Below are 21329 nucleotides of genomic sequence, written 5' to 3'. Positions count from 1 at the left end.
TGGAGTAGCCAGGGCCCAGGGGGATGATTTGTCGAGGTTGAAACGTCACTACCCTCTCAATCTTATTTTTGCAAAAATATAATTGTTATATGCTTCAAATGTCTACACTTTATAGTTCTATTTCATATTTGATAATATATTTATGAAAATTGATGACCACAATAGAGTATTTAAAGCCTCTCACAAGTTATAAGTATTAAATATACAATTAAAACACAACCCTGGTCCAATGGCAGATCAAAACTAATTAAAATATTTTTCTTGACATATTTCATATTTTTTCAGTATTTCATACAATAAAAGTTAACAAATAAACACTTAATAAAATGTGTATAGTAATTATTGCTTACCTTCTTTTTAATACTCATTAAAAATGCCTCTTTTGGGGGAGAGAGCACGCAATTATACATTATAGTATATTGACAAAAAAATATTATATAATATATAATTATTATAAAATGTGCCATGATTTGTTTGGCACATACCATTTGTTTTGTTGAAATAGGCACATACATACTTATTACTCACATCAGCACATCAACCTTATTGTTGGATTGTAATTTTAAGGATGCAATTTTTAACTTATTATTGTTTATATACAACTCTACGATTGAAGTTAAAGTTAATAGATATTAAATAATAACTATTGCAAGCTAATAATATAACAAAATAATAATTGTAATTTGTTGTTTATTTCAATAGTATCCTATAAAGTAAAATATAATTAATGACACTTGTCACTTGCCAGTCTTGGTATTATCATTGATTTATTCAACGTGGTTGGGTGAGAATAGTTAACAAGATTAAAGATAAATAAATATATATATAATATAAATATAGATGTATAATATAATTATATCTTTAATTGTGTTACCTAATAAAAAAATATAGTAATATACATTTTTTGATGGAATACATAACAAATATTTAAAAACATTAAAATTATAATAGTGATTATGTTTAAAAAAAATATGTTTTTTATTTCTTTGGTGGATGTGTTCCTTTAACAGTAGTTCTATGTAGTACTCTGAGGCCAACTTCACTTCTGGGTGCCTGTGTACTTGAATGAGCGAAATGTCCAACAGCCAAGTTGTCAGATATAATGAAATCACCTGGTTCCCACTACACAGATTAAAATAAAATGAGTATATGAGTATTATCAATGAAGTTTTAAAATATTTTATTTTGATTTTAATTTTAATTATATATTTTTAACGTTATTAAAAAGTTAATTCAGACATTAACATTTTAAATCACAAAACCAGTGATGATAAATTTAAGATATAAGAATCATTACTTTTTGTAGAGTAATACACAATTTGGTATACAACTTTTAAGTCAATGTTACAAATAATTTATTATGAATAATTAAAAGACAATGTGTTTGAAATGAATATAGTATTATAATTATAAAATACATTTTTTTCCTTTATTATTTTATTTTTAGAAATAGTGTCAACAATCTAAACCAGGAGTCAACAATTAATATTTATCATATCACCAAAATAAAACAAAAGTCAATATAGCCAGAAGAAATTGTTATAATTTATATTATTCTTAAGTACACATTTTTTCAGATATGTTTTATCATTTGTTATGACACTCTAAAACAATAAAAATGAATAATTTAAAAAATATGTTAAAAATCTGCATCACCCTTTAAGATTTTTTTTTATTTTAATTGAAACTAAAAATAATACCTTGTGAACATATATGTACTTTCCATTATCTTGATTGATTTTACTGTCAATTGAATTTAAAAGTGCTTCATATTCTTCATGGCTAGCAGTTGATTCAGATGGAAGTTCAAAGTTCCAAATAAAACCAGTAGTCATTCCCAAATGAAAACACAATACCTATAGATATAACATATGATTTTTAACAATGTTATAATTCATTGCAAATAATAAATATCATAAATTTAAAAAAGTTATCAACTGTACATACCGGTTTGCCTGTTTGAGGATGACTATATATCAATGGATGGATAGGCGATGACCTTCTATCACTGACCATCCAAGCTTTATTCCAAGTGTCATAAGTATCTTTATCCAAACTTTCAATTAATTCAGTCAGTGGAATAAATAATGTATGCCCTTCTTTAGGTACAGACGCCATATGATACAAAGAATAACTAAATGGTGCTGGTTGGAATGTTCCATCTATATGCCAACCTGTTCGCCCAACACCTTAAATAATAAATAAGTAACAAATTATGTTATCTACTTTTATGTTATTTTAGTTAGATACAAATCATGTTTAGATGAACATACATTTTGAATACTCTTAATTAAAATAACTTTTTTGATATTTGATAACAAAAGTTAAAAAAAAAAAAACAATTTTCTTATTATTAATAATACTAAAGATCTATTAATTCTATGAACACTTCACTAGATATGAAAATACTAATTAGTATTTATGCTAGTTACTTTAATGTTTAGAAGTTTTCTTCAAATGTGTGGTATAATTATACATTTAATTTAGTAGATGTGTATAATTAACATTTAAGTTTGTATACTGTCAATAAGTATAACTATAAGTTATTATGTTAATACGATTTTCTTGAAATTTCACTAGTATGTATTAATAGATAGGTATCTTATAACAATAATTATTAATCAAGATGAGATAAAAAAAAATGTACCTACCTATTTTGTTTATATTTATAGACAGGTTTACCTGTACATCCTTCATTTTTATCATTAGATACTCGAAACACATCAGGGTGAGGCGATTTCGGATGTTTGTAGAATGTAGATTCTAATTCTCCAAACCAACGACTGATCTCAACATGTCTATCACCACTTATGATTCCTTGATCTTTAAATATTAACATTCTATGTTTAGTGACGTCTTCTTGTATCTGTTTAATAACTGCAAAATTAATGTACAACATAAATATATTAAATATAATTGTAATAATATAAATAAACTATCTAATGATACACAGCTATTAGTGATTATAAAACAAAAACATTACTTTCAGGTCTATTTTCAGTTTTTAAGTCAACTCCACGCACTTCACAGCCAAGTGGCTTCAATATTTTTTCCATATTATTGAGAATATTTCTAAACAAAAATTAGGAAAAAGACTAATTATTATCCTATGCTAAAATTAAACCACCATGCCATTAAAAGAACTTTTATGTTAAAATACATTAACTATTATTAGGTGATCCATTAACATTTAAAAAAAATCTTAAATCTTACTTTTTCATTCTTACCAATAATTATTCTAGCTGTAATCTATACTCGAATAATGAACCAAGATAATATTTAATTACCTTAGTTCATAACCATGAAAATAATATTATAATTAATTTTTATGAGTCCAAACTCAATATTTTGAGTCGGATACAATAACAATATCACATTATCACGATCGCAGAATAATCATCAATAAATTATTCTGTGATAATATAGTGATACAAGTGATAAGACTTATCAAATATACTTAATGAAAAACTATTTTAATTCCGCCCCAAAATAAAGAAACTTTTTGAATATATTATTATGAATTATTACAATATGACTATATTGTATAAGTTCCTATAATACTTTAAATAATCATTCTAAAATTATTATTTTTAAATTACAATGGATTATTGCTTATTGGTATATACCCGCCTTTAGAAATAGGTTGGTAGGTTAGGCCGCTAAGGTACAGCCATTAAAACATTATAATTTATAACGTTCTTTGTTCTGGCCAAATTCATTTAGGAATTTTAATGTTTTGCTATGTCACATTAGCATGTTATTTACATGAATTTAGAATGTTCACAAATTAATTTAGAAACTGCACAGCTGAATGAAAACATTACGAACTTTATATTTTTTTTGCGAATAGCCTTTATTTATTAAATATTCACGAAATTTGCACATATTTCCACGACCTTCACCAAATTCACACTTGTCTTCTGCCTATGTGATATCCAAAATGTTTGGAGCTCAAGAACTCGTTAAAATCACAACAATTTGCAAAAGTATGTTTTAATTAGGGATTTATAGCATTTCAAATTTTTATTGCTAAGGCTTGAAAATGTAACGCACAGTTCCTCGTCATAATTTTTTTTAACTGAAATTTAAAAATATCGAAAATTCATAATAGATATGCATAGTATTTTTCATCGACATTCGAAGTTTAACTTTTTCCAAAGCTAAATATCTATCTATAAACGAAATACGATTTTTTCCTCTAACGATCTTAGTTATGATGTAGGTAATTCAAAAGATATAAAACATATTGCGTATAGGGACTAGAAACTTATTTTCATTAGGTACGTATATTATTATACATTTATATTCCATACATATACATACCTACACAGTACACAATCATAAATCTATTATATAATATTATTACCTATATACTATATAGGCCTGTGTACACAATGAAACGTTCAAAATATTTCGACTTATTTTAAGCTTTTAATTCATACCATGAAGGGACGAACCTATATTCAAACATAATACTGTCCTACAATACGCAATTATATTTTTACAGAACAAAATAATAACAATAATATTACCTATAGGCTATAGCAATATTATAGCATCCTGTAATAATTGCTGAATAATATAATAGTATATTATGCAATGTTTTTGACAAAAATGAGTTCGATTGACTGTTGTAAAAAAATAACTAAGTTGACAACAACTAATATTAGTAGATAGCCAGATACAGGTACCTAATATTATTAAGTTACATGAAAATATTAAATATCCGTAGGAATAGATAGGTACTTGTTTGTTTAAAATTGTATTATTGATTGGCAGGTAGCTGGTGTCAATTTATTCAACTGCCTCAAATTGTCACCACAACATGTTCACCTTTATATTGTCCCTTTTTAAATCTTCCAACATTATAGATGTGTTCTCCAACCAAATAAACAGCCTATATATGCTCATATAATATATCAGTCTTCAACCATATGTCCATATACCTATATAAGACTATATCATTTAATTCTCGTTATTTGAATTGCCGGGCTTAATATGTTATGTTATTTTTAAATTAATGTAGGTGCCTACCTACCTTATAAGATAAAACTGTGTAACTAAATGTTAATTTCCTAGACTCATTGTTACACTAAGTTAGAAAGTTTTTTTTGATTCTTTAATTTTACCTACTTCACTCTTATAATTTTGTTTTCTAATTAACTTCATAACTCAAAAACTTCAAGTATCCATTAAAAAGTAACTGCATTTTTTTAGTTGAATTGAGAAATAATAATTAAAGTAATATTTTATGTATCATAATCTAAGCGGATTAATTTATTAATTTATTTGTTTAATCTCACAGTATACCTACTCTTATACAGTTACAGTCACGGACTTGTCTATATCTTAGTCCGTGGTTACAGTATACATTATACATAGGTAGAGTATAAAGTCATACTCTATGACACTAATACACTATACCTATACAATGTTTTAAATACACATAAACAAACAAATATATTCTTTGATTTAATAGTATGTACTTATTGTTAATTCAAATGAGTAATAATTGCTTACAATATCAGCCATTAGCTACTGCGGTACCACCTAGGTACCTACAGGCAACATGCTACAGCTAACGTGCAATATAATTATATAAGTTATATCATATGTATATCAAATAAATAAATAAAAATATTAAATAATATTAAATAGGAGGTAGGTATAAGATGCAACGTTATAACTTATAACAAAACCGGGGAAATCGCTCTGCCGTGCATATTAGGTTAGAAATGTATACCTTGATATTGAATAAGAATATAAGATATCGTAATCGACGTTTCGAATTTAAGCGAAACACAAATTTACATCGTCATCAAATGTCAATCATAATCATTTTTATTTTCTAAAAATGCCCGATAACTATTATAGGCACCTAATATTAAACTATAAGATTCATTATTTTTTTCTAGGATATTTTTTAATGTTTAATAAAATTGGTACTTAACTTGGTAAGTACCAACTATAGTTACTAGTTACTACTTACAATTTACAATTTACATGGAAAAATGATTATATTATACACTAATTTTATTCATATACTGATGATTTATAAATTATTTTTTGATCACTAGTACGTACGATTATTATCTATTTAATTGTTAATTTAGTAACTTCTATAATATAATATTATTAATACCATTGATTTTATAACATAAAATATTAAGCATATTATAAAATCAATGTTATTTGTTATTACCTATTACATGCGGAATAATATTTTTATCACCTAGGTACCTATCTACGTGGAACAGAATAGCAAGAGACATCTAGCTGTCTGGTGCGCATGGTCGTTATCGTTAAATTTAGAACCAACAGTCGTCCGGTGTTCCACGTGACGGTACAGGTAAAATAGGATGTATATATACAACCAGTTGGTCAGTTTATCTTGTTGTGGGCCGGAGAGTGGTAGGCGGGAGGACTACGCCGGAATCGGGTTGACGTCTGTTATCTTGAACGCCCTCCCGTAAAACTTTATTTTGTCGGCCACAATTTTATTTCTGATTTTATAAATATCGTCAACGTTAAAAAACTGTTGAATAAAATTAATTTCGATTTATTAAAAATTCTAAAAATCAGAATTTGAATGAATTAATTAAGGAAAAAATGGAGAGGAGCATGCTTGATGGAACACTGTGAACCTAATAATATACCTCTGTATACCTGTAAAGCAGTGGGAGGAAGCGCCGCTGTTCCTCCAAGTAGGCCACTGTCTAATATTGTAATTAATAATTATTACAAATTAACTACATAGCTATTATTAAATAAGCAGGTAAATCAAAATACTGGTATACTGTATGGTGTGAATATAATATCAAAATTTTTCTAAATTACGTTGTGTATAGTGAATATTATAGATATCAAGGTTAGGTACCAATACCTGTCATTTTATTTTGTGACTCCACAGTTTACCCTCCGTAAAGAAGTTTTACTTCAAAAAAATACAGTAGCACAATTTTTTTGAAATGTTAGATTTAAGTTTATGAACATTGAGCAACGTTACGTTAAATTGACTAGCCAATTAAAAATGTTATACATTTTTAGCTATATATTTAAGTATATAAAATAATGTTTGCAAATTTTGGAATTTCGACTTCAAACGTAACATGACAAATAATAATTTCGATGTTTAAATGAATGAGTTTGTAAAATTTACTTTTTGTTTGTTGTTAACAAATTATCTAGGTATGTTGTTATCAAAATAATATGATATAAATAATGTGAACCACGAGCGATGCTAGTGGCTTTCTAATAGTAATATACAGTGGCCTCTTGTGATCTAGGATGACCCATAGACCACAGTACTAAAATAGTAAAATCCTGGCATGCATATTATATAGGCATACATAATTAGTATTTGAGCTATTATAATATAGAAGAGGCGCAGTATGCAAATTGTTCCTTTACCTTTATACAATAATATTATCATTATATACCACATATTTTATGTTCCTGTAAATCGCTTGCTATAATATAAGCTAAATAATAAGCATAATTGTATACAATAATTAAGTTTCTCGGCTTGTTACTGATTATTGTTTGTATAATAATTAATAGCCAATAGGTAGACAGTAGCCGCAACATGCATTTGTGAAACTACCATTAAATAGTGGGTTTTTAAATAGTAGGTACCCACGTACAGCGCTCTAAAAATTCCCATAATCAGTTTTATGTTATTAGTGTACACTACGTATACTTTCAGTTTATATGTAATAGTATAACATTAATCATGCTATATACTAAACGAGGTATTTTTATTATTTTGTTCGTTTAAAAATGGAATATTACATAATGCTTTATGTTACAATATTATTTCAATAAAAAAAAATTAGTACAATATTATATGTATATAAAAAGTATATTAAAGTATATAGTTTTATATTTGTATCTAAATAAGGCTGATAAGGGTATTATACACTCTAACGGTATGTTGTGTAACAATAATACATTATAATATTATAATGTCAAAGTAGAATAAAATAGGTAGCCAATTTCTAACAAAATTGTCTAACCTATATTAAATGTCCATTGTGGCATGGTTAATATTCACAATGAACAGATCTGTCATATAAATTACTATACAATGAAATCTGTCCAAAACAGACCCAAGAGAGCTTGGAAACTGTTTAGGTTGGAATTATTTGGTTCCTGGGCATATAAACTACAAGTATCATTAAAAATATGAGCAAACATTTAAGACTTACTATGGGGGACGTCTCTAGACCGATTCGTAAAGGGAGTGAGGACAAAAACTAAAGGTTCAAACTCAGTCTTTGCAAATTATTTTAAATTGCTTATTATAAGATATATATATTTTTTTTATAAGTAGGTATGTTATATGATTACGTCTTATCCTCTCGTCTTACTAAAGCATAACATAGCAAATATTACGTTCAAAATAATGAATTGTAATCTGTTATTTTTAATTTTATAGTGAATCATTAAAAATCTAGCTATAATTAAATTTAAAGGTAAGAATATTATTTTATTTATCTTGTGAGCATTTTTTTAATACTTTCACTTTGAAAAAAATTATGACTTATGACTATTTTAAAGTTTATGTATAATTTATAATTTAAAATTATCCATAACTAGTTTTAAAATTAAAATATAAAAAGATCCAATGTGAGGCCTAAAATAATATATTTAGCTTTAAATTTGATGGTATTCTGGCAAATTACACTAAAATTTAAAATAACAGTAATTGATTATTCGGAACATAAAATTTACTATGTTAAACGTAAGTTAGACGAATTCGAAAATGAGGAAGGGTCACTTTTATTCATCAGAAATTCGTGTGTAGTCTGGTATGCTCAACTCCTCAACTCTAGCTCATTTTAATTTTTTTAATTTAATTTGAGTCATAAAATATTAAAATATACTATTACTGGTTGATAATAAAATAATAATTTAATAATAATTTCTTAATTTGTCTGAAACTTACTTTGTATCATGATTAGTTCATATTTAATCATTAGTGCTTATCGTATTAAGCTTATTAGTTATTTTGTTGTTTCGTTTTAGTATTTTTAGCGAGTGTACTATGTTTCATATGAGTTTAACCTGAGTTATAACCTGACAAATAATTTATTACCTATTAATTAAAATCGATTTTCATCTGACAGCATTGGCGTACACGACTAGAGGCCGGAAAATTATTATGAGTGGGCAGTATCACCAGTCTAAAAAACTACTCAAATTCCATAACATATAATAATGGAGCAGTGTGCATTTTATTTACATGAGTGTAAAAAACGAGTTAGGATTAAGTGCACTCATAACCTGCGGGGTGTAATATCAATGTCCGAATGTAGTGAGAACTGATAGATGAGAATAATTTAGATGAAACAGAGGGAAAATGTTATAATATATTTTTAGGTAATCATAAAATAAATTCAAAAATGTTGCATTCTTTGTTAATGGTTAATATTTCTTGTATATAATAAAATATATAATATATGTATATACATATTATATATTATGAATAAAATAGTTATGGCTGATAATTATTCTTATACATATTAAATATAGGCTAATAATAGGCTGATTCAAGATAGAATAGTAGCATACTGCTTTAATATGATGCTAAATTGCTACAAGCAATAAAAAAAAATTCTAAGTATGTTATAAATAAATAATTTTAGGGGCAAGGATCTAATTTGAAAGCAATTTTATGAGTAGATCATATTTTTTCGATTTTTTTTCCAACAGTGATAACATTTGGTAGCCTATCTACGACGCCGTGTAATCGGAATTGTACGATTGAAACAATTTATAACAATATCAAAATATTTATCATTATGATCATACATATTAGACTTTTATACCAGATCAAAGAGATTTATTATCCCTTTAGTAACTTATCTATGGAGACCACTTAAGTTTTGGCGATTTAAAACACCTGTTTTTTTATTAACATACTGGTATTATATTAGTAATTACCTATGACAACTAGTCACTTGCCAATGACAATACATTGATTATTTTTAATATTAATTTTTAAAGTCAATATTTTGGGTTGTACTTTCTCCTCATACAAACATGTGGGGGTAAATACCTTTTTGAAAGAATAAAAAAAAAGAGGGTAAGTGGATGTCGCTCTGCTGTACAGTAGGTTACAAGTGGGTCACTGTAATGCAGTGGTTCCTAAACTGTGCTCCAAGGAGCCCTTGGTGCTCAGTAATGGCTTACCAAGGGCTCCGTTCGTAACACCACAAATTTTTTGTTAACGAAAATTAATATAATTAGATGTATTATTTTTAAATATTCTCCTTTTGTAGATTTAAATAATAAATAATATTTTTTCCAGTTCTTTAAATACTATTGTTTCACCTTTATTCATACCTAAATATAATTTTATTTTGACTGCCATATGAATACAATTTGTGTTTATTATACTTCATAGAAGATAGAACACAGGCAGATAAAAATTAAAGTTAAACATTTCTTGAGGGCTCCACGAGAAACTTCTTAAAAAAGGTTCCGAGGCTGAGAAAATTTGGGAACTGCTGCTGTAATGGATGGTGTTAAATTTGAATTAAATAATATAAAATCATTGAATACGAAAAACGATTCTGAGCGAAGGATTTCTTTATTTTTTATTCATGATTAAAATCAATCTCCAGTCTTTAATCGCGTTTGATTTGTATTATGCTGTATTTACGAGTATATGAAAATAATTTTACAATTTTCTTCGAACTGATCGAAAACGAGTGCAGCCGACGGATATAAGTACCGTTGAAGAGCAAAATATCTTAAAGCAAATCGCTTTTTATATACTTAATGTATAGTGACCGTTACTAATGCGGTCGAAGATGAATGCGACTATAGTCGGCCAGTTAGGTACCTACGAAGTTTATAAAACCTATATTTATATATCTTATCACGTCATATATATATTATATACACATTATAGGTACGTAGAAAACGAGAATTTTTTTTATTTTATTTATCATACACGAGTTTGGATACTTCAGTTAATGAATTAGCTGCAGCTAATAAACAGTCAAATGCGATTCTAATGATCTTTCACCTTCCACTAGCTAGTTGTGCTAATGCGACAGATATTTAAAAAATATTAGTAAAATATGTCGATTAAAATTTTAGGAGAACACTTTAAATTGTTCGTATTTAAATCTACCATTTTATTATTTATACTATTATAATATATTATTATTTATATTACAGATTGAAATAAAATTAATAACGATGTTTTTCGGAACACTAAAAAAACAAAAATGTATGTAAAAATTCAGTTTTAGGTTTTTAAACATAAGTCTGCTTAGAACGCCTTAATATTTTAAGCCTTATATCTCCATTGTGTCCGTTCGTCCGTTAGTTACTTGCACATAATACATATAATTGTTTCTAGATAGTTGATATTAGTTTACAATTTAATAGGTGTTAGTATTCATAATTCAAAATAGTAAACTAGAAATACATTTATCTGGAGACTTTTTAGTATGGATATTTTAGTAGGTACTACAGTTGAATAAATAAGACATTTTTCAACGGTTAAATGCAAAATAAATTCATTAGTATTCATTCAGTATTAAAAAAATATCAAAATATTAGTATTTAATATTATAGGTAAGATTCATACTAACCAGTATTAAAAATAAAGATACCAAAATATAAAGGTTACCATATCAATTGTATGTTATATTATATGGAATTATAGTTTAATGCGTTGTATATTAAAATACGTTTAGAAATCGGGAATTTAGCAAGAGTGAGATTTTCTAACGTGTTTATTGTTGACTGTTGTTTCTACTTGTTTATTGATAAAATAATATAATTAATATAATAGTAGATATGTCTGACGAAGGACCAATCACCAAACGTTAGTATGATTTTTTTTTTTTAATATAGTAGTTTTATCGTAAATGCATAACATCATCATATTAATATCGTATAATACGATTGTGATTCATGTATTGTATTACGTCACGCACTGTAAAAATATTAAAGATCTACAGAGTTTTTGTGGAGTCGTATAATACTCATTATACAATTAATTGAGAATCGAAACAGTATTTTGCAAGGAAGTGTGTAGGTAATGATATAATATATTATATTATGATATTATGTGCGTAGGGAAATGGCCGAGGCGCCTGCTACAAAATAATATTTATACATAATATATGAATATGACGTAATATATTATTATCATCGTGGCTCATCGTTCATTACTGTAGATTAGTACTACAGTAGCCAGATGCCTTAATAAATGCATACAAATTGGTAATTACTACTTGTATTACTAAATATTTCTGTATCATGATATCTTAATATATTTTTAAAAACTATTTTTAGAACTTCCAGTAGAAACTATCTATTACAGTTTAATAAATCTTAATATTATTTCTTTCTATGCTTTAGAGGAAAATGCCCATATATATTGACATTTCCAAAATGATATGTCTATGGGACCAGGTAATCCATGAAATCATCTACCAGCAGTGCTTAAAATAAAATAAAAATGTTTTCCTCTTCTTATTGTATCCTAACCAATAAGTCATTTAAATATTCAGGAACTCAATTTTTTTTACATTTTTGTCATCCCCCTTCTAACTTTTCACAATTCAAACACCGCATCAATCGGTTTATCATAAAGTCATTTTTATTTTTATAATTGAATACTAGTGGTAGTAGGTTGTAGTTTTGATATACATAATAGTAGATCGTGTTCAGCGTACATAATATAAAATATTATGATCTGAGGTAATAATAATAACAATACTCACGCGGTAGGTAGGTACTCACAATCACGACCACCGCAGATAATATGTAATACTACCTCCAGTCACCACCTCCACGAGTGTATTATATTATTATAGTCATCGTAAATGCTGTGACCGTGACATACGGGGATGGTGGGATGGCTAGTCGATGACTTATAAGAGGGGGGCACATATCTAGACTTGACGTTGATTCTGGAACGGCCCCATCGATCATCGGTCCAGTCTCGATCTATTTTGGTCGCGATCGTAGTGCGTATTATGATGATGATAATAATAATGATGTATTGATGTGTAAGTATTACGATCGTGATCGTAACAATAATATTATTATTACTGTCTATGCGGACCCGGTGACGTCGGTCGTCTGTCGGTGATTCTTTAGTCGGCGAGCGTGCGATACTCGTAGGTTTATACGTCTCATATATTTTTGGTACGTATATAATATTATAATAAGTACATTTACGGGACTTTTACGGAGGACTTTTTTGCTGAGTCAAAAAGCCGCGTTGTTGCGCAGTATTATATTTTAGTTGTACGCATTAATAATTATACCTACTCGTCATTTTACATTGCTATTACTTATTATTTAATAGTAACGATTGTAACGAGTAGTGTATAATAATATAACGAGTTATTTTTTAAGAAAATTTTTATGAAGTTTTAATAATACGTATATATAACCGACGACGAGTATATTACGGTAGTATATTCGCGTAACGATGTCAGTGGCAGCGGCGGTGGCGTTCGGGTTTTCGCCGCATCGACCGCGTCGAGTTAAAAATAATAATAATATAATGATTATTAAATAACCACGCCGACTGAACTGCAAAATATAATATCGTCTTTTGACTGGCCGGCCAGATCGGAGTCCGGAGTGGTGCCGTCGCGGTGTCCGTCCGCTGCAACGCGTCTGTAATAAATAATTAAATAATAATACTAATTATTATTTTAGTTCGTTTAAATACCGTAAAAAATCAACGCGAGAGGGACGCTTACCCTAAATTCGGGACACACATGCTGTTGACATTTCGTCATCATCGTCATAACTCACAGGTATAACTATTTTTTAAGGTACATAATATCATCACCATATATATTATATCACTACACCGCATGCGCATATATTATCCGAAACGGCGAAGTCGAATGTAAATGTTTCAAGCTTGAAAGTCAAATTGCATACTTACAATTTATTACTATCTTAAATGGATCTATGGTTAAAGTTAAGAACAATAAAATTGGTGTGCAAGACAGATGAATTTAATTTTTATTTTATCTCATCGCATTGTTATTTGATTTTACCCCTGGGTTTTATACAATGCAATATGTTTATGACGTATGTATTGTCAAGAAAAAAAATCATAGAATTTTATTGTGAGTACATATTTTTGATTTTTTCCAATGAAAATCATTTAATATATATTTTAGTTTTCGATAAATAATTAAAAGTGACTTTTGATTAAATACATTTTTTTTTAAACTGACTTAGCTCAGAGTCTCAAACTATTGCGAGTTCAAATATGAGAAGTTACATACCCAACATTAAGCAGTAACGTGTTTATACAATTTAATTAAATACTAATTGTAACCTATTTTGTCTATAATATTATATTATGAGGTCTAAAATTTTTTTTTCTTGAAATATTTCATTTATGTAAAAAATTAAAATTTAAAAAAAAAGCTGTGTATTGTATATAAAAGCTTATAGTCATAAAATTACAACAAGAGAACATTTTTAAAAGTTGGTTTATTATTCAACAGCCAACATGGGCCCAATTGATAAGTGATAAATTAACTGATAATATTATAATACTATTTATATCTAATTTTTAACCATTAACATATTGTAATGTATAAACCTTTGTTCATAAGTCGTTCATTATCGATATTTTCTGTGTGTCATCAATAATCATTTCTAATCATCTACAACAAAATACATTTAAAAAAATTATTTTTTATAATTTCATTAAAATATTTCAAGAAGAGTGAAATTTTCAATTTTGAAATATTTCAAATTCAGAACCTTCTAATCATACATAATTTATTATAAAATACAATGTTCCCGATTCCGTTTACTAGCTGTGTGATGATGATATTATTATTTTTGCATAGTTTGTCACGATAAAATGTTTTGATTATTAATAATAATTTTTTTTTCGATAAACTTGATTTGACTTTTTGTGTTCTGTTATTATTTATGAACTATTATTTATAAAAATAAAGTTTGAATAACCTACTCACGTTTATTATAATAAATGAAACAATGATTAAATACGTATACCAATGGTTGCAGATACTAAGTATTTGACTACCTATTTCATATTTGAATAAAAATATTTTTGTTGTTGATATAATTCAGCCTAATATTTAATTCGTATTCAGGTGTTTGAGTTGTTTTTTATATATATATATATTTACTATATAAGTGAAATGAGGATTTTTATTTCAGTATAATATTTAAAGTTTATCCACATAGCACCACGTTGTCTCAAACGACGCCGGATCGTAAACTCTTAAATTAATTAAGATCAAGTTCAGAAGAACTTTATCAATGAACAGTCTGCTTCATACATTTTTTTTATTCACTATAATATACTGTGCGCATGCCTTCATATTTACTTACTGTATTATTATAAATAAATACAAATAGTGAGTAAAAAAAGGTTTAACCGTACTTACCTCTCAATTTATTACGAAATTCGTATAGATCACATAAATGTTTTAATCGTATAAAAGTTACTTTATAATCAGTCCATCGCTTATTTATGACAATAAAAATGATAAACCACATTGTTGTAGACTTAAGTACCTATTAATTATTATATGATACTAACGGTTAAACAATAGTAGGTACATTCAATTTGAATTGTTTCTTAGGAATTTAAGTTATACAATTACTTATAAGTTATGTTATCTATATGTAGTAACTTTAAATTTTAAGCGTCTTTAAAGTTTATACATTTTATACACTATTCAATTTGAAAACATTTTCATAAGTTGTACGAATATACAACGTCAGTCTTTAATCATTTTGTTTTTTAACCGTGAAAATACTGGCCTTTATAATTCAATAAGATCCAACATTAAAAAGACAAGTATTAAAAATATTAAATTTTTTTAAACTTATAAACTTAAATTTTTCTCATTATACATACAAAGCATTTAAATATTTAACTAACCTAAAACTTTTCGGTTTCCTGTGAAAATGGTATTTTTATAATTAAAGTATATGTACCTAGTACCTACGTATTAGGTATGAAATATTTACATTAAAAACACTATTGCATAATACCTAAAGCACGTTTCTTAAAATAAAATACAACTATTAGTTTTGAATAACAAATTTTTAGCATAATTTATTTTTACCTTTCCCTTTTAGTATACAATATTTAAAACTCAATACTTAAATATTCTTAAATATTATAGCATGTATATGATATACAATATTTCTGTTTTAACGTACTATACTATTGGATAATATGCGTATTATACGTAATTTGTACATAAGTACCTTCAGACAAAACCCACTCAGATGCCATAAAATAGTTGGGCCTAATATTTCCTTCAGTAGTTTGAAATTATTTAAAATAATATTGCCTTGTGCCATACGTACCCATATGGTTGCTGGTCATTAAAAAATTCAGTTTAGTTAATGCTATATAAACACTAAACAGAATTCTAGTTTTTTAAATAGTGTAATTTTGTTTGTGTTTTTGTTTTCGATAAATTACAATAGTTAATTATAAGTAACCTACTTTCGATGAATTTGAATCTTTTTTATAACTGTTCAGTTGAAACAACATGTATTTTTTTTTTAAGTAAACAAATAAAACTGCATTATTACAATTTTATTAATACATAATAAATGTTATATTGGAACGTATATCGATATTTTATCAAATTAAGCTTGAACTAATAAAAAATTAATTTATGTGGTGCGAGAAATCTATAAATGGTTTTCATTAAAACTATGTTATGAGGGTACCTAATAGAGCGAGGTAAGAAAAATCTAATATTGCACGTTATTAAGTTCGTTGAAAATAATAAACGTATCACGTTGAGTATTTTTTTTACTGCTAGTCCAGATCATCTAATGTTGGGGTTCCTTAGTGATAAACATTAAACAACACGCATCGGTCAAAAAAACAAAAATAGACACCGATGTAGCTGGCTCGCAATCCGTTGACCTACACATACATGGCCATTCCACTAAATGTGTAATGGACTCGTTCGTGTGTGTGTGTTTGTGTGTGTAAGGATATAGTGCCTATATCTTAATTGTTTTTTTTCGTGGGAAACACAGTTAGTCAAATAAGCCTCGTGTTACCTTTTTTTTTTACAATACGCCATCTAAAAAATACAACCGCTACAAACCAACTAGCATGCGTTGGCACACTCTTGTGCTGTAGTTGAATATATACTTGAAATTCACGCAGACGAGTATAATATAGTTTAACAACCAATTTTTTTAAATTAATTTTTTTTACATACATTGTTAATAAACCATAATATTACAAATAGGTACATAATGATCATATATAAAACTATCAAAAGTTCAATAATGCATTTTAAATTATTATCAAGTAAAATAAATAAATAAATACTTTTATCGTATTAAATAATTCATAGTAGGTATACCTACTTAATTATCATTATGAATTGATGATGTTAAAAGTAGGTGATTTGTTAGTAAATAATTATAATATTATCCAAACAAAGCAAATAATAATTTAACAAATATTAAATTATTTTGTAGTAAATCATTTCACACAGCAATTTTATAGATATTGTAAACTCATATATTATTATAAGTCATAAAAATACTAATTTAAATCAATATCGTTTTCATAAAAAATATGAAAAACTGTAGTTACTAAAAAAATGTTGTAAAAATGTAAATAAGTGCTTTTTAATTATTAAATTTGGGATAATTTTAATTAAGACTATCAAAATCGTCTTGAATTTAATTCACTATATCGACAGGCTGCACTTTAATGGACCACCCAACTCGCTTACTCGATTGTTTTACATACATCTATAGTTCATTAAAAAATGAAAATTAAACAGCACAGGATGGTAGGAATATATTATTAATTAAGTAATTGTTTATGCAATTTATTAATGCATGATAAAATAACAATATTTTGATGAATATTTAGTAGGTATAATAATTATAACAATAACAATAATAATAATAATAATAATAATATTAAAATAATATGATAATATGTTTAAACTGTTGCCTAATTTATTATTTTAAAGGAGTTATAATACAGTTTAGTGATTTGTTTAAGTGACATATTTTACAAGTACTTACTAACAAGACACAGTAACTTACTTTTACATACTAACATTTAGCCTGGATAATATATTCCTTTTTATAAAATAAAATTCATAGTTATATTTACTTTTCAAAAACAATAGTGTATTAGTGCCTTACTGTACTATTAATACCATATTGATTGTAACTAAAATTTTTAACAAAAAGTGAAGATAAGAAATACAGATCTTGTTAAAGAATAAATATGTAATTCAAATCGTATGAAAAAATAGTTATGACTTATAATTTTCCATTAAATAGAAAAAATAAAAGTTGTATGAATGTTGTTTTTAATGGTTTTTTTTTCATTCAGTGTTCAACTTCAAATTTAATCTAGTGGTCTATTTTTTTGGATTAAGTATTAATGCATTATAATACATGTATGTAATATTTTAACTTTTAAAAAAATGTATACTATACACACACATATATATATTTTTAAAGTACCTACCATTACATACCTAGAATAACCAATATTATAATACTTTTTCATATCTATAAAAATCTGAAAATCTAATTTTGTATATATATATTATTATACATTTTCTCATTCATACGTGTTCATGAATCATGTACAGTAAATCGTGAGTGTAATATCAAATACACATTTGAATTTGTATTAGATAAATATAAATTAAATCCAACTATTAAAAGGTGAATTTATAAATTATAAACCAACTTGTATATTATTATTCACTATCGCATTTAAAAATAAAATAGTAACACGGATAGATTCACAGAAATAACTTAAAAATTAAATTAAATACAACATTTAAAACAAATTAAAAATAATTAAATGTATAGACGAAAAAGGCAAGGGAAATATGAATAATAATAATAGTTAATAACTTGTTTTACTATATTTTATTTATATAATGCAATGGTTAATTGCAAGGTAAATGGATTATTAAAAGGTTTATATTTTTGTGGGCGTTTATTGTTTCTATAATTATTTAATTATAATGGTAAGTATTTTAGCTAAATAAACATTAAGTGCAGAATTTAAACTTCAACAACAAATACATACCTATACGTAGGTATCATGAATTCATAATTGTATAATCTATTCTTGATTAGGTTTGAACGTAATTGTACCTAGTTTCTATTATGATTTTGAATACATATTAAAACAAAAGTGTAATCATTGTTTTCTAGCAATAAATATAATTATTTAAAAATGCAATCAATATAAATTATTAATTAATTCAAATTGAAGTAGGTAGGTATTTACTATTTATATGAATTATTTTCTGTTGTATTTTTTTAGTTTAAACTCAAACACGGTGGTGGGAAATTAAAAATTTATTTTTATTTTTAATATCAAAAATATTTTTCTATCTTTTCTATGGTTCATATTACCTTAGGATACCTTGCTTCTTTAATATAATTTGTTAAGTAATTTAGTATTATTAAATATCTGTGGACTAGTGTTGACAATATTGACATAGGTATTGCCCCTATACTATAAAAATTAAGATATTATCATTTATCACAGATTAACATATAGGTATTATTACTATACAAATGGGGATAATAACGCTATTCAAAAATGATTTTAATAAAAGACGGCAAGTATGAAATGCAATTGGGAAAAATGTAGAAAAATAAGGAGAATATAAAATATAAAGCCATATTCTCATACTCACAATATGTTTATAAAGTTATTCTTATTAATGTTAAATTAAACTAATTAGAATAATATTTTTGACTTATTTGTTCTTACTTGTTAAGATAATATATATTATTTTAAATTCATGATTCTTCTTAATAGTTTCTATTTTCAATACTCTATTCGATAAAGCTTAATTTTATGGGGCACACACACAATATTACGTTTTTTATTATTTTTCTGAAACTATCGAGCACGATATTTTCTTTGTAATTATTTTCTCATGGAAGCATAAGGTGAAAGTATTGTAAAATAAAATTATATATATTGTACCAATTTTAAAAAGTTATTTCATTATTTATAGAAAATAATAATTATTGTCAGTGCTTAAATTGAAAAATATAGTGCACCGATATAGAACTAATGTTTCTTTTGAGTGTATAAAGTTACCTCTATAATTAGTAAAATGTATTAGAACATGCTAAATTGCTAAAATATCATTAAAGTTTTGGCGGGCGGACGGTGTTCTTTATCTTCCTCGATATAATTTAGCACAGCTCGCATATTTTCTAATCTGGATAATCGAACTAAAATTGCTTATGTCGTGTTCCATATGTTAGTAAGTTACTTCATAAAATCATAACTATAAAATTGTTCAGTTGTTGAATATTATTTTCAACTGTGCAGAATATATCAGAAAGATAATATTAAATATTATCGTTCATTTTGAACATATTTGAATGTATAAGTATGCTATACATAATAATAATAAATTTAAATAAGAATTTTTCTATACAAGTCACGTCGTGTTTTATGACTATAGGTATCAATATTGTATATCAAATGAGTGAAATGTCAATTATTTATCGAAGTTCATAGTGGTTTTCCCTATAATTGTGAAAAATGATTTAAAATGTATCTAAAGGTAAAAACGTATTTAATGAAATATAAGAATATTATGTTTGAACTATGAAAGCACAATAGTTTTGTGTCTATTAAATTTTAAATAATATATGTCTACCAATATTGCTAGGTGATACGATTGTTCTTAAAATACGGGTTTTTTCTTATGAAACTCAACATTTTTTGATCTAAAACAAAAATATTTGAAATTTAATTTGTATTTTATTAATTAGCATATTGTGTACTACATGTTATAGATGTTTGATAGTGAACCAATGAAATAAAATATGTGAATTGAGTGTTTTGTGCAGGAAGTTGGATATGTTTTTTTCAGTAAGTATTAGGCACATCTCTAAATTATCTTACGAGTATACCTCTCTTATACCTAAATCACTTAATTCAATGAAACTAAAACTTTGTAGTATGTTTTTTTTTAATAAATATAGTATGTCGTTGTTTGATTTGTAGTCTTCGTGGTCTTGCGAACTGTGTAGATTTTATAGACAAACTATATTATCATACGTACAATACTGATACTAAACTATTCAAATTTACCCAGTGTCCTGCACTTGACCTCCGCACTAGAATTGATAAAGTTAGCATCTAGGTATAGGCACCTCTAAGATATAACATTACATGTTTTTTTCATCCCTTTTTATCGACAACTTACTATATAGTAGGTGGAAATAGACCTGCGTGGAAAAAAATGTATATAATGCCTTTCCCTATCTTCTCTCCGTCGTCGATGTTA

At 26.3% G+C, this 21329-nt stretch overlaps 2 protein-coding genes across 7 annotated transcripts in view; one reads left to right on the top strand and one right to left on the bottom strand.

The window, feature by feature from the left end:
• Window positions 1–837: 837 nt before the first annotated feature.
• On the bottom strand, window positions 838–3369 carry LOC111035682 (alpha-ketoglutarate-dependent taurine dioxygenase-like). 2 transcript variants are annotated; one of them, XM_022317390.1, is made up of 6 exons: window positions 3214–3369; window positions 2984–3072; window positions 2683–2877; window positions 1948–2189; window positions 1701–1856; window positions 838–1122 (listed from the first exon to the last, which is right to left on the bottom strand). In XM_022317390.1, the coding sequence occupies exons 1-6, from the start codon at window positions 3219–3221 to the stop codon at window positions 979–981; spliced, it is 834 nt and encodes a 277-aa protein (XP_022173082.1). In that variant the 5' UTR covers window positions 3222–3369; the 3' UTR covers window positions 838–978. The 2 variants fall into 2 exon arrangements, with proteins under 2 accessions (XP_022173082.1, XP_022173083.1); XM_022317391.1 differs by having other exon boundaries at window positions 955–1122; window positions 3228–3369.
• A 9785-nt stretch (window positions 3370–13154) lies between these two features.
• LOC111035673 (golgin subfamily A member 4) overlaps window positions 13155–21329 on the top strand; it is a 48766-nt gene continuing 40591 nt past the window's right edge. For 2 of the 5 annotated variants that reach the window (XM_022317376.1, XM_022317373.1), the window contains exon 1: window positions 13576–13799. The gene's annotated coding sequence lies outside the window, so the exon portion shown is untranslated. Of the gene's footprint in view, window positions 13177–13574; window positions 13800–20890; window positions 20912–21329 lie in introns of those variants that run through there. The other 3 variants (XM_022317375.1, XM_022317378.1, XM_022317374.1) reach the window with 3 other exon arrangements.

The sequence above is a fragment of the Myzus persicae genome, unplaced genomic scaffold, assembly GCF_001856785.1.
Source record: "Myzus persicae strain clone G006 unplaced genomic scaffold, MPER_G0061.0, whole genome shotgun sequence".
Taxonomy (NCBI): Eukaryota; Metazoa; Arthropoda; class Insecta; order Hemiptera; family Aphididae; genus Myzus; species Myzus persicae.
The sequence above is the reverse complement of the archived record's forward strand: the minus strand, read 5'-3'. Positions and strand labels throughout refer to the sequence as shown.